This window comes from Epinephelus moara, chromosome 2, assembly GCF_006386435.1.
Source record: "Epinephelus moara isolate mb chromosome 2, YSFRI_EMoa_1.0, whole genome shotgun sequence".
Taxonomy (NCBI): domain Eukaryota; kingdom Metazoa; phylum Chordata; class Actinopteri; order Perciformes; family Serranidae; genus Epinephelus; species Epinephelus moara.
In genome coordinates this window covers 9215652-9240007 of record NC_065507.1, presented here as the reverse complement: position 1 = coordinate 9240007, position 24356 = coordinate 9215652, and the positions used below count along the sequence as shown (strand labels likewise).

Below are 24356 nucleotides of genomic sequence, written 5' to 3'. Positions count from 1 at the left end.
GTTCATTTACACATACTACCAACGTTGTTATAATGCAGAGCTGGTTGAAAATTGGCAAAGTATCCCTTTAAGTCATTCGAGTTCACAAAAGACACGACAGATCAAGAATGGAGTATTGTTGGTTAGATTTAAAAGCAGTTACTTAAAGTGAGCCAGTGTAACTTTTGCTGAACAGTGGCTAATGTGGAAGATAATGATTTAGCTTGATCTTATTTGTTTACTTGTCAGGGACTGTGCTAGTCTCTATTACTGTAAATGAGCAAGGGTTATTGTAAAAGGATTATTTTCTTCTTTCTTCAGTGGTCTCTGGCCATGTGTGCCATCACAGAATAAAAATAGTAAATTCAAAATTAGGGCTACAAGTGTAACAGTGGCAGAAGTAAGGAAGTGTCATAAACGCAGCAAACTGAGTAAAGTCAGTTACACAGCAATATCTATCTGAACATTTGCTCACTTTAGAAAAATTAGCCACCATAAGCTCAGTGTGCCTCTCGCTGGCAATTGCACTGAAATGATTATGAATTCAACTTTTCATTTGTAACAAGAAGAATGTGTTATTTTTTCTTTCAAAAGCTACACAGTCTCACTTGAAATTGCAGCAGGGTTTTTAGAATTAACTCAGCCATTTAATGTACTTTCATTGCAGGAAATTTTCCCCTCAGCTGTGGTGTAGATTATATCAGTAATAGGCTATGTGTTGTGTTCAATGAACTCCTCTGTTGTATCCACTTCCTCCACTACTGCTGCACTTCTGTTAGTGTTTTCCTACATTTTGTAAAATGCATTTTGACAGCCACCAGAGAACGTGCCTGAACTTGTTCCACCCGGCTGTGGGTTGTAGCGTAGGAGACAGCAACAGTGAAAGAGTGACAGAAATTCAACAACAAAAGAGTGATTTTTTTCCACTCAGGAGGGAAAGAAAAGCCGGCACTCAGAGCAGAACATGTCCTGAGGCTGAATTGCTTCGTGTTGTACAGAGGCTACTGTTGGTGGAGAAAATGATTATTGTGCCTGTTCTATGGAAGAATTCTTCCTGTATGATTGTTGAACATGGCTGCAAAATGGTGAGACCAGAAAGTGGCCCTTGTTTCTTTGATTCTGAAGGATGTTATACGAAGTCTGGATGTTTTACTTGATGTTTTGGATTTTCTGCTACAGCTGCATCAGAAATTGACACATCAAATCACAAAATTCGGGAACAGCTGTGTATTTGGATATGTATGTGCCTCTTACATCTAAAGAACACATCATAGTTTGTCTCTCTGATTGTGTTTATAAGAGACTAGCATCCTCATATTCACATTCTGCGTATCTTAGTATTGCTTCTGACCTCTCGAAGGCGATATTGCGGGTGTCCAGCTGAGTGGTCACCACGGGGGCAGACAGCCTGGCTGCTACCTGCTCGTCGCTGGGCTGGATCGCACCCAGAAGGCCCAAACTGGCGGCGTTGCTGCTGCAGGCAGCGCCATTACCCCGGCCGGGTGAGAGCGCTGTGAGAGTTGAGACGCACAAGGTCTCGCAGAACACCAGCTGCCTGTCATGGTCGACCTCCATCACCTCTGCGCTGGAGTCTGAGAGGCAAGAGGGTGACAAACAGGAAGAGCAAAATGAGGGCAATGCTATAGTTACAGAGGAGGATAGGAAATTGACAGTGGGAAAGTACTACAATACAAACATGTCAATTAGGGATAAGGAAGGAAAGGTCAAGAGACATGATGACTGATGATGATGATGACAGATGGACAGTGGAAAGAACAAATTGAAGAACATCAAGCAGATCCTCAAGAATAGTCCAGGGGAAGAAGAAGATTATTTCCAAAGTGGTGAGGGGAAGAAAGATAAAAATAAAAGAACTGGGTGAAATAATGCAGAGAGAAGCCATTGGAGAATCGACTGAGTGGAAACAGCTGTGCAGTGAGGCTACAAAGAGAAAGTGGAAGAGGATTGTTCTGAAACGCATGGCCACACCTGCACCAGTCTCTGATCCTTCTCACATTCACTTCAAATGAAGCACGCATAAATGATAAATACAGGAATGTGCTCCATAAAACACAGCTCGTTTGCAAGAATATTACACTACTATAATAACTGTGACAGACTCCTGCAGCAGGTCGGGTTGCAAAAAGGTTGTGTAACGGGTAAATAATGTATTTATATAAATTCACATATACGGGCACAGGTAAAAATGGACGAAATGTGGACAGGCAATGGATGAGAACAAATGCTTTGTTTTTTTCCTGGAGAGATCAGAAATTATATCTCTAAATCAGAAATAATTCTTCAGTACCTACATTAGACCTTTGATATCACAGATGTACATTTTTGGTGCTGGAAGCAGAGTTATTTCAGTGGACTGAATAAAAATGTAAATGGAAAACCTGACAACACAGAGGAGGAAGAAAAGAGGATAAATAGGCCCGGTGAAAGACATAAACACATGCCTACTATGTATTTACAAGCCAATGCACAATTTGGCCTCATGTATAGGGGGAAAATGCAAATTCACTCTCTTGCTGGGAGTTAGATGAGAAGATTGAAACCACTTTCATGTCTGTACAGGAAGCTACTGCCAGCAGCTGGTTAGCTTAGCACAGCATAAAGACTGGACCGTATGCTGGACCATTTCTTATCTCTTATCATTTCACTTATCATATCACTTGGCAAGGAAATTAAGTGTCCCAAAATGTCTGATTATCCCTTCAAAATAGTCTGCATTTGCTCTCACAGTTCAGTTGATATTATTTTTTGTACTGTATGAAATACAAGACATGACACAACAGAGTTTGCATGTTCTCCCTGTGTCTGCGTGCTTCCTCTCACAGTCCAAAGACATGCAGGCTTGGTTAATTGGCGACTCTAAATTGCCCGTAGGTGTGAATGTGAGTGTGAATGGTTGTCTGTCTCTATGTGTCAGCGCTGCGGTAGTCTGGCAACCTGTCTAGGGTGTACCCTGCCTCTCACCCAATGACAGCTGGGATAGGATCCAGCCCCCCACGACCCCTAACAGGATAAGCAGTTACGGAAAAAATGAATGAACAAATTTATTAAATACTTAAAGACCAGTAAAGCTTTGAAAATAAATATAACCTAACACAGCACACCCTCTCTCACACATTCACACACAATTATTCCAGTACACAGTTCAGTCAGCTTGACCTCTGACCTTGTCCCCTGAAAATGAAGCTCCGTTTTCCTCTCTGCCAGGTCATCTGCTCAAAGCCCATCAGGGTGGTGTCAACGCGGAGACACTGACCACTTTTCCAAACTCTGTAGGTGTCGCTGGGGCAGATACGTGACACCAGGGGCACTAGGGACAAACACAGACATGCTTTGAATCAAACTGTGCCATATGTAACGGATATGTGCAGAACTTAATACAGCAGATCTCTCTCTGGTGTTTCATGTTGGTTCTGGGGCTCAGCACGCTAATAAATCTTTGTTAACGGGCAAATTTCAGTACTTGTATTTAACAACAAATTATGAACAAAAAAAATACAAATAAATCCATTATAGATACTAATGCTGAAATTACATCCACTTGTGGGTTTGTGAAGCATTTGAGATAAGAAGCATTAGCTGTTTAACTCTGCAACCAAAGCCACACAGACATTCTGATGTGCAGGAAGTGTGTGAGCATCAGTGCCCAGTATAACAGGAAGAAACAGGCCTCTTCCACCCCAGAGGGAGATGATAACATGATTAGTTCTGACTGGTCGGTACTGGACTGCTTTACTGACTGTAATGAAACAAAGACTGGACTCACCCCAGCTGGTAAACTCCCATTTCATCTCCACATAGAAGTCCTGGGCCTGGACAGAAAGAGGCAGAGAGAGAGAGGAGGTACCAGACAAATGAGAAAGCTATGGGCATTGATAAGGAGGAAAATAGAGAGAGGGAGAGAGAATTGGGGAGATAGAGTGATGAATTTAAAGATGGATAGACAGAGAGGGAGAGAGGGGAATAGCAACGCGGAGGAAAAAGAATTGCAGTGATGCTGCTTCATTGTCTGTTCCAAAGATGGGGGGCTGGCACGGAGAAGTGGTTGTGTATGTGTGTGTGTGGGTTAATAATAGAAGTGATGGATGGAGAGACGGAGGGGAGAGTGATGTGGATGGGAGCAGATGAAGAACGGTGCGCGATGTTTGCAAGTGCGTGTGCTTGAGTACTCATTGTCAAAGTGTGAGGGTGTTGTGTCTACCATGTGCTTGAGTGAGAGGCTGTGCGTGTGTGTGTGTGACTATGTGTGTGTATCGGGGAGCCAGCTGGAGCAGATACACAGGAAGACAGACTGTGTGAAGGCAGTCCCCTGCATCTCTGCCACTGTTCTCTGCAGATCTACTGCTGCAGCGCGATCTGCTGCACCTCAATGCTTTCCTGTCAGGATTATTACCATTCACCTTCAGGCTCTCCAGTCTCACCTTGTCCATCGCTGCTATTGTGCCTTTAAGTACAGCCCTCCTCACCCCTTCAGGGGGAAGTGATGACTCAATTACCCACAGGGGGCTTTGCAACATGGAGACATATCATTTTAGTGTATGTCCCTTGTTGTGTGGTAAACAAAGTTATTTATACCTTCAAACAAAACCAAGAATATTTTACCCTAAAACAAAGATGTAAATATCAAATAGATTCATCTACATTTCAAATGAATTCATCTCTGCTCACAAACCCCCCAATGTGCCTTTGTAGTTGTTGTTTCATGTATGTAATGTCTGTGCGTCAACATACACGCTTGTTTGTGTCTATGCAGGTGTGTGTAGTCATGGGAGTATCTTTTTCCATGTGTGTTAAAGTATGTGTGTGTGTGTTTGTGTGTTTGTGTGAAATCCCACTTGGCGCAGTCGCTCCAGCAGGACGGGGATGCCCGCCAGTCTCTTGGCAGTCCTCTGGTAGTCACGGTAACGAAGCACGAGACGCACCAACTCCGGATCTCTTGTACTCACCGCCTCCTGAAGAACTGAAAGAGAGAGCGAGACGGAGAGTAAAACAGAGCCAATCACTCAGGCCTCATCTAAAATTTATGTAAGTGAGCAATTTAAAGGGGGGGCAGCTAGAATTGCCGAAACTGAAGTAGGCCAGAGGAAAAGCTGGTACGACCAATTACTGCGGCTCGCCCATCATTCATCAGACCGCCACTTACAGGCTGTTCTACACTTGAACAATTATATAACAATTTCCTCTCTCTTCCTTTAACAGCAAACATGTGAGTAAAGCCTAACACACACAGCCGAGACAATCTACTGTATGTGCTATCTCACTTACTGACAAGACGCCCTAATCAGATTAGGGGAAACAGAAGAGGATTACTTAATGATACTCTGCAACCACACACTCCCAGGAACAATCATGACAAAGGTTTCACTTTGTAGCACTTAACCCATCACCATCAGGGCAAATCAGCCTTATGTTACATGCAGTGTCACACGAGTGGAGAGACGGTGACAGCGAAAACAAACCTGAGGATGAGGTTGAAGATATATGACTCACAATAAAGGGTGTTAAATCAGCCAATATAATTTCAAGGTAAAAAAATGAATTGATTTCATGCTCCATTAGTCTTCCATTGCCAGACCTCCACACTACATTTGCACAGTGCCAGCAGATAAGAGGTGTCTGGCAGAGGCCACTTGTTCGGCGAAAGCGGTGGCGAAGAAAAGCATCATAAGTGGTTTGCATTTTCTTAAACAATCAAGAGGACAAAACTGTGTGAAACTCATCAGTGCCAATGTAAAATAAATAGAGCCAGTAGGAAACATTGCACCATTTTGCAATACAATCATACATTATATATTATCTTTGTCCTCTAATTGTGACCAAGGGGGCCACAGCCACAACATTTTCAGACCATTTGTTATCAAGTTTTTCACTTGGTTACTGCAGATGACTGACCATGCATGGCATGTTAAACTCTTCTGGTCTGCACACATGCATGAACATCTTTATAAGAGGAACATATCATTTAAAACAGTAATCAAAACACATGACAGAACGAGCCAAGCAGCCTCTTCTTCTCTTCCAGAGGGTCGTCATGATTAGACTGACACCACTTGAAGAGCTTTTTTGATGTAGGTGCTACAAGTAGCATTTTTTACATCAACTAGAAAAGTGCTCCCAGAGTGCAGATGTCTGCCAGGTGTGTGTGGGGGCATGTTGAGTGCAGGGCAGACTGTGTGTCCAGAATGAATGGGAGACGATATGCAGGTGAAATTATTAGGTATAATCAGAGTAGACAGGCTATATGGAGACCATCGGGAATGTCGTTTCAATGTATTTGTTCTAACAAACAAAACAAAACAAAAATCGCTAGTTGTGAGGTTTCCCCGGCAACATACTCGTCGCGTCTTTTTATGATGTCACTGACGACTAATGATGATGTTTCCGGGTATGAAGGGTTGTCCCACTTCATAGGGGAATATTTCAACCCCTACCCCTTGTAACTTTGTTGCAAGGGGCAAGGGGCACTCGAAAAAGAGGGGTAGGGGTAGGGGCGAAAATGAGAAATGGGATTGGGCCATAATGTCCAATTAAACGACTCCCTACCTCCCTCTCACCTCCCAAACAAAGATGAACCTCTCGTAATTTACCTCCTGGCTCCCTTACAGGCAAGATGGTGGCAAAGATAATAAAAACAGGGATTTATTCATCTGGTATTCTGCCTAACTTTAGTGGAATTAATCTGCAGATGCTTTGGGTTAAAACGAGACCAAACTTTTTTATGGATGACAGTTTTGAGCCACGACGAAGGCCAGAATGTGGCCTGCAACAGACGGTAAGGCTTGTTGTTTTTTAGCTGAGATTTCTAGACAACTTGCAGCCCCTGCCAGCCGATTGAGAGGAGTGAGGAGTCAGCAGTCGATGACGGTATAAAACAGTCAATAAAACAGGTTTTTGAAGAATTGTGAATCACTGCAACCATCAAAGGTCCTTGAGCATACAGTCATAAATGTGCACAAAAATACTTTGGCTGATCAGTCCAGTAGTATGCAAGATTAGCTGCGGGCAGACACACACACACAAACACAGGTTCACACACACGACTAAACGCATGCAACGCTGCAGTAGCTCAGTCCATAAGGACTTTGGTTGGGAACCGAAGGGTTTGCCTGTTCAAGTGGAGCGTGGACTGGTGGCTGGAGAGGTGCCAGTTCACCTCCTGGGCACTGCTGAGGTGCCCTTGAGCAAGGCACCGAGCCCCCCAACCGCTCCAGGCGTCTGTTCATGGGCAGCCACCTCACTCTGACATCTCTCCACTTAGTGCATGTATAGGTCCTGTTTGTGCATGTGTGTATTTCGGACCTGTGTGTAATAGATAACAGAGTGAAAAAAATTGAATTTCCCCTCAGGGGGATTAATAAAGTATATAAATTAAATTAAATGATAAGAATATTAAAAATGGTAGTGTACAATAAATGTTCTAGGGCCATACTGTGTGAAAACTGTTATGTTTCTGTGTGGCACATTACTTGTGCAATTACGGCTCGCTTTCATGTTTATTTGCAATATTTTTATCTTCTTTTGGAGGCAAACGGGTTCATGGGAAATGTAGTTATAAGTTTTATACACTGGTGGAGTTTGTAACTAATTGTCTTTTTTTAAAGATATTTTCTGGGGCCTTTCGCCTTTATTTGATAGGACAGCCATAACACGAACAAGGGAGAGAGAAGGGGGGGTGACATGCAATGAAGGGCCGTGGGTTGGAATTGAGCCCGTGGCTGCTGCGTCAAGGACACAGCCTTTGTGCATAGGGTGCCTGCTCTACCAGGTGAGCTTGTGGATGCCCCACTGCTGATTGTCTTAACCATTGTGTCATTGTTTGCAGTAATTATACCAGTGTCATAATTACTTTGACTCTGATATATTATTACATGAAACGGGACACACTCCAACTCCCAGCACACCACCTGATAATGCATTACATATACTGCGCATTGCACACGCTATCAGATTTACACTTCTCCCCATACACACACACACTCACCGGTCCATCCATTGCGGTTCTCTTTGCTAACGTCAGCTCCGTGCTGCAGCAGGACCCTGGCACAGTCCAGGTGGCCCAGTGTGACAGCCAGGTGTAGAGGAGTTCGACCACGAGGGTCCAGAGACTCTAAATCAGCCTGGATGGAAGAAAAGGAGGAGGAGGAGGAAGAAAAGAAAAAATGGAGGAAGAAGGGAGAGGAAAAAAGAGAGGGGAGAGTGGAAGGGAGGGGAGTGTGCATAAAGAAAGGGGAGCGGACAGAAAGAAATGAAGTAGGAGGAGAGGAAATTGGGGTTAATTGTGTATCATTGTACTTCTCTTCTATCTCAGATGGAGGGGCGGAGGGAGAAACAGAAAAAGACAATAGATACAAGTGTGAAGATGACGAGAGGGAGATGGAAAGAGAGACATTTGCAGGTGCTAATTGATCTGTCACCACTCCAGCATGGCTGGGAAGTACACTCCCATATCCTACCTTTTTGGATGGATTGGGAATAGCAGACCAACACAGACTAACATTAACTAACAGGTATGACTATCTGCTCCCCAGCCAGAGCTTTTTTTTTTTTAGCCGTCCTCTGTCTGTTATTCCTCAAAAACGTTCATTCAGACAAGGCTTAAAGTAAGGTAAAGTAAATAGGGAGCACAGTTCTCAATCTGCCACACCCTTGAGTGAAATATATAACTTATAGCCTCTTTGTGACCAAAGATAAATATTATTTTTCTTCTAAACATTATGTAACTGTCTGACAACAACACTGATGAACAAAACATAATTAATGCTTCAGGCTTCACTTCAGCACTCGGCTCCGCTCTGTATTTAGAGGCATGTCAACGAGACCTCATTTGTCAGCCATATTACATTAGTGTTAATCTGTCACATCAATCATACTTTGATATGCTAAATTAAAAAGAATCATTGCAGAGAGCTTTTAAAACCCTCTCAGACATATTAAAAGACATTTGGTAGACGGTTATGGATAACGATAGATGCTCAGAATATCAGCTTGATTGATGTTTTGGTTTAGTTTTTGGTGCGTGTTTCAACCAAAAAAATAAAATTAAAATGTGGCTGTGCCAGGCTATGTCTAATTTTAAGCCCTGAAAAAACACAATTGGCTTTCTTGAGGAGTGTTAGTTGAGAAAATGTCTGTCACTGAGTAGCAAGAGCTAGCAAATGATAAACTAAGCTTAGCATAAAGACTGGACACAACAGCTAGCCTGTCCAAAGCATAAACTGTATAAAATAATGGATGTAGCAACATCTCACATTGGTTTGTGGACTCTTGTTTTGTAGCCTCAAGTTCAGCATTTCAGCCAATGCCATCTTGTTATTTGGAGCCAGGAGTGAACATATTTTGACAATAGGTTTCAGCTGTGGATAAGCGAGGGGGGATCTGACTCACAGACTGTAGAAACGTCTCACAGACAGCCCGTCACTCAAGCAGCTTTGTGAGTCACCCTGTACAGTCATCACAATTGTTGAAATTAGCTACAGAGCAAAACCATTTTTGTACCAGGCTGTAAGCATGTTTATTCCTGCTGTAAAATTGGGCATTTTAACATGGGGGTCTGGGGGATTGACTCATTTTGGATGCAGCCTCAAGTGGCCATTCAAGGAACTGCAATTTTTGGCACTTCCACAGTGGCTCAATTTCTCAGACCCCGAGGTTGTCGCTCCGTCCATAGTAATTAAAATCCACCACCTAGCACCTCAAAAGCTTACGTTGTGTTTAAATGGAACTTGTGCACTTTTGTTTACGACATAGGAAGTCGAGTGCACAAACTCAAGAACAGTCAATACCACAACAAGGGGCATTCATTCCAGAACATGGTTAACACAAACCCATTTGAACCCAGCTTTAATGGCTACTAGTTTAGGCCAGCATGTTTTTGTGAAATAATGTAACTCCCTGTGAAACCACAATTACTCATTTTTGCACAGATAATTAGATTTATTTTTTCAACATTTTGACATGTGCAGCAGGCTAGGTGTTTCAGTCTTTATGCTAAGCTAAGCTAATTGCTGGCTGTTGCCTAATTTTTGGTGTTGGCCTATGAAGATTAAAGTGATATCTTCTCATTTAACTCTTAGCAAGAAATATTGCACTGAATCAGAGAGGCTTGTACTTATATTAATACTTCTTTAAAATTAGACCTTACTACTGTTAACTTGTATATGTCAAGGGGAAAAATGTAATAAATATTGAGCCAAGGTTGGAAGGTATCAGTCTATTGCAGGTCTTGTTGTGCCTCACATGTATTCACAGAACTGTCAGTCCAGACATGTTGAAAAGATGACAGGGTGACACATCATTATAGATCAGGGAGACTGAGAATCCTACAAGTGTTAATGTGTCAAACAGCAACAGTGCCCACGTTAGTTACAATCTGTTTATTACTACACCGGCAGTGGTGCTTGTACACCTGATGATATCATGTCTCTACACAAATCATTTCATTTAATCAAACACTGGCTGTACCGCTCTGCATGAAACTGCTCATCCCTCTCCCGGCTCTTTCAGGCTGTTCTATGCACCACTGTTTTCACGTCGCCTCTCTCTCTGCAGTGCGCTGCACTGATCTCAGATCTGCCATCCTGTTAAACAGATGCTGACGGCCACCATTATTCAGGAACAAGACTGATCCAAGGTCAGTTCTGTCAGTCCGTTGCAGGCTTGAATTCCAATTAAGGATTTCTCTCTGAGATAAGTGTTGTGCGACTCAGAATCAGCACTTTAATAAAGACCTTAAGTAAGCTGTGGGAAATTCTTTCCAGGAATAAGTATGATACCATTTGGAGAACACTGTGAGGGTCTGAGTTGTTCTTTATAGCGTGTTTATTATACTCTGATGTATCAGAATCATGGCTGAGCAGGTGAATTCAGGGAAGAGGCCCGAGTCCTTATTGATCCACATAAATCCGTAAATCAAAGCAGGGGAAGGGGAGGAAATGTATTAAGGGTGAATTTTTAAGCAACTGAAAATAGACCAAACAACTCAACAACTCAATATGCCTGCACGCTGCCCTGACTGTTTACTGCGCTCAGTTTATAATATCCTCATAAAAATGACTGGCAGCTACTGTCCTGCACAGGTTAACTGTTACGCTCCAAGAAACACACACTCCGTGAGCAGAGCCAGGAAGACTCAGCAGTTACATTATCAATCAGTTACTGCGGGGTTTCTGTTTCTGCTATTTGCAAGGGAAATGAGATAAAACCTCTCGGGATACACACAAACATTGATAAGCATAAGGATGCAAATACAGACACAAAAATACACATTACAATACATTCTCACGCACAATCACAGGCTCTTTATATGTTAAAATACAGATCTAGTTTAGTAAAACATAACTCAATAAAATGAACATGATATTCTGGTTCCAGTGTGTTAATGGCTGCACTATCTCTGTACAATCTCTAACTATCCACATTTTGGTTAACAGCTCTCTGCTCTCCACAGCTTTTTCAAAAGCATCCCTGAAGAGAAAAAGACAGACAGAAATTATGTGGCAGGAGAAATTTCTATTGAAAGAAACCGCCTGTCAGCAACAACTGTAACATGTAAGACAGGCGAAGATGGAGAAAGGGAGAAAAAGAAAAGAGCGACAGATTGCTGTTGCAAGCCATGGCTATGGCAAACAAAGATTTGGGGAGGGGTGAGGAAAGAGAACAGACGGAGAAAGAGAGTTAGAAGTGAGGAAGAAGGAGGAAGGCAGAGAGGGGGAGCTGAAGGAGACAACAACATGAGGGAGTCCCTCAGGAGCCGTGGAGGCTGGGGAATAGAGGGAGGGAGCGTCATAGCAACACAGGGAAAGAAAGAGAGCAGTCAGCTTTGTTTGCGTGTGTGCGTACTGGAAAACGAACAGGGTGTAACATGCAAATACAGCCAGTGTCAGTGCTGTGTGTGTGTACATGTGTAGCTCGAGCAGCGTCTCAAAAGACACTACATGTAACGTGTGCTTGGGCAGCACAAATATGACGAACTGTCAATGGAAAGAAAAGTCTAAAGTAAGGCATCCATCATTTCAACAACATGAAAGACTGTGTATGCAAAAAACCCAAAAGTGCATATTAATAGTGAGCCTTTGAAAACAGTTCCCACCCAAATGGAAATAGTATTTTGGAAAGAAACCATTTACATATTATTGTACGCACATGAAAGGGAAAAGACGAGAGAAACAAAAAGACTGGAACAAAGCTGATGGTAAACGAAACAGATGATAGAATACCGAAAATCAAGAAAAGGAACAACTTGGCTCGTCTTTCATTTCTGTCTTTTTATGGCACTTGTACTGTCTCACAGCTGTCCTTTCATCCATTGCTCCCTCTTTAAGTGGCTGCGTGTAATGTCAGTGATTATCAATTTAAGCTTATTTTACAGCTGTACTCGATTTCAATGACTCTGGATGTGAGCACTGAGGAAGAACGGCTGAAATGCAGCATGACGACACAAGGGGAGCCGGAGAGGAGTGAGGTGGGATGCTAATAGGGCGAGGCTAAACAGAAACATGTGGCAAGGTGGATGGAGACAGAGGGAGAGGGAGGGGAAAGTCAAGAAGGGATAGCAGTGGGGTGATTACAAGGGAGGATGTAGAGGGAGACAGGTTGGAGAGAGTACAGGATGCTGCCAGAAAACAATGTGCGAAATATATAACACAGGATGACAGGGAACCAACGGAGCAATCTACTGAAGTGTAGCCTCTTTCGCTGCTTCCCCCTCTGCTAAAATACACCTGATGGAGCTCCTGTCTTGGTAAAAGAGTGACTGAAAAAAAGCAACAGGAGAATATATTTCACCTGTCTTCTTAGCTTCTCTGTGATAAATTACACGACCGATTATTTGCTACATCCATTATGTTCATTGCAAGTCCCTCTAAGTAAGCCAGTCAAATTAAAACCTGTAAGGTTATCGAGTATCAGCTTGTTGATGTCTCACAGAGGGCCATATTCCTATGTTTATGACCTTAAGTCAGACCGTCTTGACAGCAGAGCTGCCACGTTTATATTCACACCAAGGACTTTCTCAACTTTCACTTGAGTTCGAAAGGTTCAGACATCCCCAATCTGGATCATGGTCTTGATCTATAGCAACCTCTCCATCACCAGCTCTCCTTTATTATTAAATCTGTTGTAATGACACCTTCAAGCACTATCAGAAAAAAAAATCATCTGCTTCTGTAGCCTCAATAATTAGCTGTGGCTCATTTGGTCCAATTTGCATCAAAAGTAGCCGAGAAATGGTGACAGACGGTGGTCAGAGTTTACAGAGCACACAGGGAGCTACACTGTGAATTCTAAATAAAGTTCAAAACAGTAAAAACTTTATTTATGGCAACAAGAAGGGACGATTTGGGAAAGCAGTGGTGACACACAGCGACGTGCTAAGCTACTGATTGAGCATTTTAAAGCACTGGATGCCAGTGGCACACACACAAACACACACAGTCATCATCACTTCCTGGAGACTTACTCTAACCATAACCGTGACCTCTACTCACCTAACCTTAAACCTAATCTTACTGAAACCTTAACCCAGTCTTCATTCCAGTATTTAATGACTTACGTTAAAGGGACTTGTGTCTTGTCCCCAAAAGGAAGGGTAGTCCCCACAATGTGACTGTGTAAACAGATTTATGTCCCCACAACATGAGCAATACATGCCACACACAGGAGCACCACTTAAGTCCACTCATGTCCACCCACCACTTCACACGGGCCTGCAGACACAATGACATAATTACTTATTGGTGTGTAAAAAATATTCAGTTGAAAAACAAAACACACACACACACACACACACACATAAACTTGAAACTAAATCACGATGAAGAACACTGACGAAGAGCCCCATTAACGAAATAGGAACTCTCTGGAGGAAATTATTGTTTACAACTAATGGGTCATGTAGTCTCTCTCTCTTTCTGTCTCACACACACACACAGACACACACACTGGCCTTGTTTGCCTTGCGTGGTTACAGTAGGGACATTACATCATCCCCTCTCGTCTCTCAGCACCCACTCTTCACTCAACAATGAAATCACTATAGACGACATACTTTGGTGACACATTAGCATCACTTCTGGCAAGATAATTTCTTTTTTTATTTGCGTATGGTTTTATGAGTTAAATCCAAAATGGGTCAACTGACTAAAGAAAGATGTAAATCATTAAAAAAATTATGGCTACGGCCAGTGCCAAAGACTGATAACAGATGGGTGGTAGGGAAGTGTTTCTAATGTTCACTACACAGAAACTAAATCAGGCACTTGGTCTATCACATTAAATTTGATAATGCAGCCTATCTCACAGGCCTTTTCACAGCAGACATTTTAACTTGCCATAGTAGAGAAGGTGTTAGTGATAACATTAGGGACGGCTCAAGTGTCCCAGTGAGCTATGGCAGTGTGATAGTGAGCCAGCATGTGCAAAACCAGGACCCTAAGACTGAGTTAGCTACATGGAGATGAGGCATCATTAATTTTGGTATTTACACCTGTGATTTTCTGACAGTGACTTGTCACAAAGAAAAAAATGATGACAAAAATGGAAAACTCTTCCGTCATTGCAAAAACAATGTTTTTAGTGTAAATGAGGAAACAATACCATATTACAGTAACTGTTTTCTTATCTAGAGTTGTCTTGCTTTGGTCTGAATCAGAAACTAAGTTACGAAGTTGTGTAATTGCCTAGAGTTGGTTCATGTTCTCACGGCAGCATTCACAAATGGACCAGATCAAAGCTGCTCTTGATTGGTCAGAATTTCCATGCAGAAAAAATCCAGGAAGTAAAGCAAACATTGAAGAAGGGTACACTTTTAAGATAAATGTGACACTTTCTAATGTCACAATGGAGGGACAACTACGCAGGTTGATTTTAGCGCTGCTCATCGTGGACTATATTGCTGTCATTGTTCATTTTAGTCAAACCATACAGTTTGAAAATGAGGCGCGGCTCCAACTAGAAAACAATGTTTTGATGCATTGGATGTGCTGAATGTGCATATTAAGGCAGTACAGGAGCAGGTGCACATTAATAATCCTCCAGGTCTGTAACATGCTCATGTTTAACCCAAACAATGTGTCATGGCTCAGATCGAAGTCGGAACACGTTCTCACCACAAATGAACCACACTAGAGTTCGTTTGTAAACGGACCGAGACCACGTCTTCAAGAAGGTCCCCGTCCGGTTGTTTTGGTGCACACCTGAGTGCGATTGCTGTGTTCACGCCTGCCCAAACGAACCGCACTGAGGGGGCAAACAAACTTGGGTTCGATTGAATCTTAGGCAGATAAAACTAGACTGTATTTCTGACCCTGGACAGTCACACACTCACAGTGTAGTTTTTGGTTTTCTAAGCTAAAGTTAGCTTGTAAAAATCAAATTCAAGATGCAATGTAAGATTTTTGCTGAGAGTTTGATAAGCACGATCTGTGAGTGGTATCAATCTTCTTACCTAGCTCTCAGAGAGAAACTGTATAAGTGTATTTCCCAAAATGTTGACCTATTGCGTTAATTAGTAAACCATAATCTTTACCAGAAGGAGTAATTAAAGTGACAAGCTGTGTTACTGCTGTTGCTGCAGAAATGGCTGTGTGACCATTTGAATAAAATAATCAACTTCCTTTTAGAGCTATTCTAACCTCTTGCTTTTGCAGGAATACAGATGGGACTTCCATTAATATGCAGACACTAAAAAGCATTTTGTCTGTTCTGTTCAATCAGAAAAAGGAGTGACATTATAATTTTTTTGGATAAATTTAATGGATGAAGTCTCCCCATCGGCATTGTGTCAATCAGGTTTATAATAAGAGGGAAATGTCCTCGTTATTATGGCATAGTTCCTTGTTATAAGACGAAACTTGACTTAATGGAAGCACTTTTTTTTACCATCTTTCCATTGTTGAATGCATTCTCCCCCTTTTTAAAAAACTTTTCTAACACCTTCACCACTTTTACATACACATCTACATCTCTGTCCCTTCTCTGTGTTTTGTTTTTATCTTCGCCACCCTCACAGTTTATTCCTTTTCACAGCTCTTTATTTTGTTCCTTTCCTCTTTCATCTTTTCACTCTCCTTAACCCATATCCATGTCCTATAATCAAACTCTAATTATCCTCTCCTTCCCTCCCTCTTCTTGCCTCCCTCAGTTTCATTCGTTCCTCACCATCTTGCCCTCCCTCAATAGTGAGCTCAGTGGAGGTTGCATTATTGATAGGCATCTCTATCTGTGGCATCTGCTCCTTCTCTCACTCCCCCTCCCTCCCCCGTTCTCTCCCCCTCTCTCCCTCGCTTAGTGTGTGCCCGGCCTGATGCAGCTTGGCAGGTACTTAGGCCAACATCAATCTTTCATACAAACACCACACACACACACACACACACACACACACACACACACAACAAACTGTGCATATACACATACAGCAGCTTTCCAAAAATGTTTGTGCATGGGGCGCAGGAGCAGAGGGTGGCTACGGGAGGGAGGAGTATAAAAATAACTTTTCCTCCCCCCTGCCTCCCTTCTTGCCTCTGTGATTCTACATGCAGAGGAGACTTTGACAAACGCTACACTGCCATGGAACCCTGATACGTTTTCAATGTGACACTGCTTCAGATACAAAAGGACGGGACAAAACCTGCATCACGGATGATAGTGAGCAGAACAAATGGTGATGATAACCCCACCGAAGAGTAACAAAACCTCTCGCAATGTCTCACGCTCATCTTAACACAGCTATTCATTTCCACTTGTGCAGGTGCATTAAAGCGTTGTGGAATTGAGCTGTAGAAAACAGGCCAAATGTACCGAATCACCGAATGAAAATGCTAGAATGACCTACATTCCAGCATATGTAATTTCTCAGTTTCACTGCACTTAATTCACTTTACTGTCATCCCCGATCTCGACAGATAGATCAGCAGACAGACAGAGAGACATAGAGAGAGAGAAATAGAAAGTACAGGCGGGTGGGATGCTGACGGACCTGTCAGAGAGGCAACAGAAGTGCAGGGAGAGAGAGTTTCTCTGATGTTTAACTGAAGGTGATGACACCTGTTTGTTGCAGTGAGCTGAAAGACCTCACCAAAACGCGAGGAGAGACATGCAGGGCGACAGAGAGGGAGAAAGCACTTATTCCCTCTCCTCACACTTGCAAAGATGCAGGCACACTCACAGATGGAGAGAGCAAATCTTTTTTGTTTGAGGCAGACAGTGCATACGCTATAAAAGAGCATAATCACATAATGTAGCGGCTGTAACCTATTGGAGTGAAACACCACAGCTGTCACTTCCTTTCTTTCCTTGTTCGTGTGTGTGTGTGTGTCATGAGCATGTGAATTATGTAGCAATTTCAGGTAAACCTAGTGGTGTAGCAAAATATGGTTGCACTTAGCCTGGGCTGATAATGAAATCAGAGGGTCATTTTCTCTGCAAGATTTGGCATTTAACTGGCAGGAAATGTGCAGGTCAAATTAAAGGAGTATCACGATGTTTCACGACGTTTCATACTCATCATATTAATGTTTCTGTAACATAGTTCTGATTACATTTATATGAGCTGACTTTGTCATGGAGATGTGGAGGGGATTGTGGATGGCATGAAACTTAGGCGAGACTACAGCCGACCAACACACAACATGAATTGTTTTTTAGTCATTGCTGCATTTCCAGCAGCCCTTACAGCAATGAACATGGGTATTTTTAAGTGCTCCTTCACTGCCCTTCCACTGGTGTTTGCGTCAATGAAGGTGTGTGTTCTGTAGTGAGCTGCATTTCACTGCATTTCCAGCAGCATTTAGGTCATTGAACATGGGTGTTTTTAAGTGAGCCGTGAGTGCGTTTCCAGTGGTGATTTTGTTGCCAAACATGGGTAGTTTTTAGTGAACTGTTGCTGTGTTTCCAGCAGCCGTATGTTCATGTTTTATGGCTAGTCATTAGTGCATTTCCAGCAGTGATTGTTGCATCATACATGAGTGTTTTTAGGGTTAGCTGTCACTGTGTTTCCAGCAGTATTTGTCACGCCGAACATGTATGTTTTTTAGCAAGTCATCGATGCATTTCCAGTGGCGATTGTGGAACCATACGTGGGTATTTTTTAGCAAGCTGTCACTGCGTTTCCAGCAGCGTTGATCTTATACAATAAACATTTGAGGAGCTACAACAGTGTGAGGACTTCACCTTTTTTTCCAGCAGCAAAAAGAAAAGTCAGTGTATTGATTATGCTTTTTTCCCCCCATCATGTTTAAAAACGTGACTTGTATACACTGGAGTCCACTACCAGGAATTGTTATAATCCCTCAACAAAAAAAAAATTACAAATCACAAGTCTCGCCTTCAGGCTTAAAAGCCTCTTTACTACCATGGTCCAGAATAGCATCAATATTACCGCAGCTGATGTAACCAGCTGCTCATGTGAGATACTTGAACTCGTCCACCTGGGACAGCTGCTAACCCTCACACCTTAACAGGATGAGCAAGCTTTTTCCACAAGAGAAGCATCACCTTCGATTTGGAAGAACAAACCCTCATCGTAGTTATTGCTGCTGCTCAGACACAACAATGTGCACACAGCAGAGTGCTGCACAGCGGAGGTTGTAGGCAAATGAGGCTGGAGAAAATAGCATCATCAGTGAATATCAGGGAAAAGACCCTAATGCCTCCGAGCTGAATATCGTCACCAGTCACAGGCTGCCTCGCTCATCTATCTTTGAATCCTAGAGGGATGGGGACAAAGCCCATAGTATAACACCTGCTTTCAATGGGTTTGAGAAACTCCTGGGACATTTTGACAATCTATTAGTTGATTCACTGTCACCAGGCTAAAAAGATGAATTGTTCCTTAGAATATTAAACTTGCCCGCCCTCCAGTATCCTTTTCACTATCCTGCATAGACTTTTTACTGGGTTGCTTAGCAGTATGATTTCCTCATAATTAAATCCCTTTCTGAAAATCTGGACAACCAACCCTACTACACACTGCTCCTTAAGACACTGCAAAGGCATATCAAGCACAACAACCGTACAACATCCAGTGGGTATTTTAGGATAGTTCCTCCTTGGGGCCGTGCCATCATGGACTATTGAACTTGACAGGAACTTCAACCCCACATTAACCTCTACCACAGTAATGGGATCTGACCCACCAGACTTCTCCAGCACTGCTGCATGAAATGCATGATCACAGGGCTCAGGAGCTGCTCAGAGTTTTTGACAATGTTCCCAGTTGAGGTCAGGACATTTGCACCCATGCTGAGCATGGCCTGGGTAATGATGACCTCTTACGAGATGCCTGCTGGCCAACAAAACCCCATGAAAGATTGATACAGTGCATGAAACCTACAGTAAGACATGGTGGCTGAAATATTCAAATGTGGGGATGTTCGCCTCTTGTGGAGATGGTGACTTTCACAGGATCAGTAATGTGGGGATCGAAGAGAAACACTTGAGGCATATCATCCCTACAGGGATCAAGCTGTGGCGGAAAGGACTCAGTGACCCCGAACATAAAGCGAAACTATCCCTGTTCTTTCTTGGACTTCAGACTAAGCAGACTTGAATGACTTTGAGATGACTGCCATGAAAATTATTTTTTTCAGTCATCAGTGTGCTTGTGACACTGCTAACTAGATCCTGTCTGTTGCACAGATCTTTACTTCTAAGCATCTCTTCTCTCTAATTCCCTATGTATTTGTGTCCATTCCTTACCACCTTAATTTATTTCTACCCCATCTTCCCTTAATCCTATCACCAACATCCTTACCTATTACTGCTCTGTGTATCTTTCTCTGTATTTCTCTCTCTGTGTTAAAAGCTTTCAGCAACTTAACTAAATCTGACCCCAGCCCAGCCCTCATGGCATCTCATTGTGGCTTTGCTGCACTGCAATTAGGACTTGGGTTTCATTACACTGAGGAAAATAAGCGGGGTGAGGGTGGGGTTGATAGATGGATGGCTGGAGGTGAACAGGAATGGAAGGCAACAGGGGATAGAGGGCGCATCACTAAATGCCGAATTGCAGTCAGGCCCAGACCAAGTGACGGTTCTATCCAGACTGTGAGCAATTTCTGGTCAGTTCATGAGAATAAATAACAATCTTCACATTGCAGCCGCAGCCATAAATATTGGCATAGCTAATCCAGTTAATATGACAACAGCTTCACTAAACTGAGCTAATCTCATCCATTGTTTATTGTGCACGGACAGTTTGCCAGAGAGAACTGTCACTACCTGATCCATACTGCAAACCCTATTAGTTCAAATCCTATCCCCTGACCAATGGGCTATCCTGACCCTAACCATTCGAGGTCAATGCCTAACCCAAAACAGTGGAATGTAAATGGACAAAACAAGAAGAAGCAAGCCAGCGTGTCTCCAGGTATCGGACACTTAAGTTTAATGCTTTTTGAGACCTTTCAAGATCATTTTAAACAGATTTTTGGATCTTTTTTCATATTCACGCATTGCCAGTATGTGGTCCTGTGCAGAGGTATCAAGGAATTAATCTAATTTATTGTCATTTTTCCCAACAGGTAAGTACATGTATGAAGTAAAAAGACAGCATTAGGTTCAATTTTAGGGGGAACCCTGGGGAAAGATAGTTGATTGTTGAGTCTCACTCCCAGGTTTTTTAAATACCAATGCTTTGACTTAGTAGTCCGACCGAACCCAAAGCGTCAGTATTTGACGAGCTGATAATAAGACTCAGCAATAATCTTTCTCTACAGTTACAAACAGCTACTTTAATGACTTTTGATGCCTAATATTTATGAAAATTAAATGCAAGACATTTCTAGACTTTTTAAGGCCCTTTAGACACCCTGCAGGCTGAGAAAAGGAGAGAAGAAGCTTGTAGTAGGCAGGTGCAAGCAGATAGCAGATGGTTGGCGTAAAGACTCAGGCCCAGAGTGAACACAGTGAACCTGTGAGGCTTAATTTATGGCTCCCTTCCCTCATGCCAACCCAGCATAAGATTTTATAATGCTGATTTAACATTAGCACCTTGCCGAGGGCATTATGATCAAACTGCTCACTGAGAGCTGGGGTCAGAGACAGACTGACAGAGAGGACAAGAAACAGCAACGGAGAAAAAGAGCAGAGATCCTTGTTATTTCCTGCCTCCGTCCTGAGATAGACCATCACTCTCTACACGGCCCTGCTCTTTCTCAATCACACTGTGCTTTTACATCTGTGTGCAGCCCAGACGGACTCTGCTCATGGTCAAAGTCTGTCATTATTTCCCTCCCACCTCCTCTCCTCTTCTTTTACTCTCTGTCTTCACTCCCTTCACTGCCTTGTTTGCGCCTCCACTCAACACATTTGTTGCTCCACTCCTTGGTTAAGTCTGTCAGTGTTGCCTCCATGCTTTCACTATTTCACCTCTCTTTACTGGCTGTTAGTTATCGCCTTCATATCAACCTGATTTTATGAATCTGGGGAACAGAGCTAAAAATTGATCTCTCATTGCTTCTTGTCTCACCCACTGCTTGTTATGTTCTGCCTATTTCACCACTCATCTCATCTCTGTCTGTGGTCAGCTGTGTACCTGGCATTTATTCAACCACACCTCCTCTTAATATGTTCAGTTTCCTCTCTCTGGCTTTGCGTTGTAACATCGATATCCGATCTACTAATTATTCCACTGTAGCCTGCTGTGGCAGCATTTCTGCTCCCCTCACTTACTCACACTTTATGTGCTGCTTATGGAAGAGTGGGCAAGCACAGGACTCTCAACATATAGTTGTACAGTCTCATGACACAATTGTTGGAAAACTAGCATTTTAAAAAACTTCATCATCTAGCCATTCATAGCTTTGTTGTGCTGGGAGGTAATAAGAGTGCCGGATATTTGATGCATGCACATAGCAAAATGAAATGAGTCTCATCATTTCACCAAAGGCTGGGCAGGCTTTAAAAAGCTCTGATATGGAGACGGCTCTAGATTACCTTTATTTTACTGCAGCATGAAGCAGAGGTCAGTGATATTAAACTGTTCTTCTACAGCTGAGTGGATACTGAATTCATCAGACACCAGCCATTGTCATCCAACGTCTGCACAATACTGTCTTGCTATAACAGCACAGCCATAATGTGATATCCTAATGTCTATCATGTGATATCATAGGAACTATCACAATGCACTATGTAATAATATTATGCATATGTATTTCTAATATTCTTCTTAGATGCTCCCTGAGTATTTTTCTTTCATGGCTGATGCTAACAATAGAAATCTCTCTCTGACTGTGAATCATAATCTTACTTCAGTATGCCAAGTGTATATGTGTATATGTCAAGTGCATGTGGGATCTCTCTGTCAGTTATCCAGTATACCAGGAAAAAAGTTAAAGAGGCTCATTGCAAAATGCAGAGCGTACAAGTTGTCTGGACACGGTTCTCAACATGGAGGTGACCCAGCCAGTGGCTAGCAGCTAACGGCGCTAACAGTGCTTTGGCTGCGAAGACGACATACCAATATCAGTGGTAACCTGCTCAGGACACCATCACTCCACTATATCTTTACATAGCAAATAGTGGTTTGCTGTAAAATTAATATTCTGAATGTCACGCACAGAACCTTTAAATAGTTATCAATCAAGGTCTGCATGAACTGGATTTAATCTGTCAGACTTGTCTCTTAGTACAACATGTAGGTCATGCATCAACACAGTCATACCAAAAGCTTAAAGAGTAACACTTTGTGTCCAACGTACATGTTCAGCAGGCATGTATAAAGTGCCATATGGAGATTGGGGTCAGTCTCAGTGGTCCAAATTATCAGACAGAACCAGTTATTTATACATGTGAGATCAGCAGAGCACATCCTCAAGGTCCCTCTAATCTTAACTACCGGATAGCTGGCATCTGTCCACACAAAGTTAGCGACACGTGAAGGCCATTGTGGTCCCTCGTGTCACCTTAACTTTACTGATACCTAATCATTTTTTAACCACTGCACTACTGTTGTTATCAAAACAGGACAAAATGTCCGTTTCAACCATTTGCAGCTTGTTGGCTACTAGTCAGATTTACACATGTAATGCAAATAAAATATGGTGAATAAGACCACGTGGTTTACCTCATCCCAAATGTGGATTAATGGACTTGATTTTCATGTCCGCAGTGTTTCAATTCTAAGCATACAAACCAATGCATGTGATACAGTGTCCTGGATATGCACAGCAGGCAGGCCAACTAGGGCCTGGACATACTTGGCAAGTTCATATTTGGAGTCCTGATTCACTAGAATGGAAATTTTAGCAGCTGCAGAGAGACTTGCATTTTACATTTTAATTACAGTTAACTTTGTTCATTATTCCTGCAGCATTCAACTTCCATCACTTGTCTGCAGCTATAAAAAAACCCCTGTGCTGTCAAAATGGTGTTGAACTGACTGGAGCCACGGGAGTCCCACAGTTACCCACAATGCTTTTTGACACCTGTCATCGGCATCACATATGTGTATGTATGTGTGTTTCGAGTGTGTGACTGATGGGCTCGGGTTTAGGGCATAATAAATGGTGTGTGTGTGTGTGTGCTGTCCTAGTTTAAGCAGCACCACACATGTAGACTGAGGACTCAGGTTACTATATAAAGTTCATTTGACACAAAGTAGATGTCATGATGCTGACGTTATAATAATTCTATTAGTTTAGTGGCTGATGTGAATAATGTAAGATGCAAAGCATAGTGAATTATAAAACATATGCAAAACCATACATGTGCATACACCCACACACATGCATGGAAACAAACACACACGATAAGCAAGAGGGCAAGAGCTAGAGAGGTAGTTTGAACCGTTACAGTTATAGATGAGGCTAAGCAGAAGTTCATCAACAATGAAAGGGGAACAACAGAAGAAAGAAGTGACGCTCTCATTTGTTGTTTACTACCTGTCTCCTCACAACTTGCTCTGATCTACCATCAAACACAGAGAGCTGATGACTGAGGTTTAGGGTCTAAGAGAGTGCCTCTGGAGCCGGCATGAAAAGAGCGAGGAATAGTGGTTGTTGTGAAAAATGAAAATATAAATGCTTTTTCTGCCTTTCTGCTTCTTTTCTATTTTGTTTGTTCTTCTTTTGACGGCCTTAAACAGCTTTAAAGCCACAGAGATTTGAAACCTATGAAATTCGCTATGGTAAAGAGGCCAGGTGTTTCATTTTAACACATGCTGTAGGCAGAGGTTTAAATTATGCATAGATTTAAGGTCACACAGTGTTCGTGTTTCATAAAGTTTCTACTGTGGCGGATATAATATATCGACATCTGTCTGCCATATTGGTGGAGACAGATTTACATTGGGTACAACAATAAAAACGAGTCCTTATCGTACACAAGCACAAGAGGAGGGTGACTAATCATGCTGATTTACT

The 24356-nt window shown here is 42.5% G+C and overlaps 1 protein-coding gene across 2 annotated transcripts in view; it reads right to left on the bottom strand.

The window, feature by feature from the left end:
- The window catches only part of ankrd13b (ankyrin repeat domain 13B), a 58196-nt gene that overhangs the window by 31236 nt on the left and 2604 nt on the right, over nt 1-24356 (bottom strand). For both annotated transcript variants that reach the window (XM_050058945.1, XM_050058953.1), the window contains exons 2-6: nt 7979-8114; nt 4833-4957; nt 3764-3809; nt 3164-3307; nt 1331-1571 (exon numbers count right to left, since the gene is read on the bottom strand). In XM_050058945.1, coding sequence (XP_049914902.1) covers nt 1331-1571; nt 3164-3307; nt 3764-3809; nt 4833-4957; nt 7979-8114 — 692 coding nt within the window. The remainder of the gene's footprint in view (nt 1-1330; nt 1572-3163; nt 3308-3763; nt 3810-4832; nt 4958-7978; nt 8115-24356) is intronic.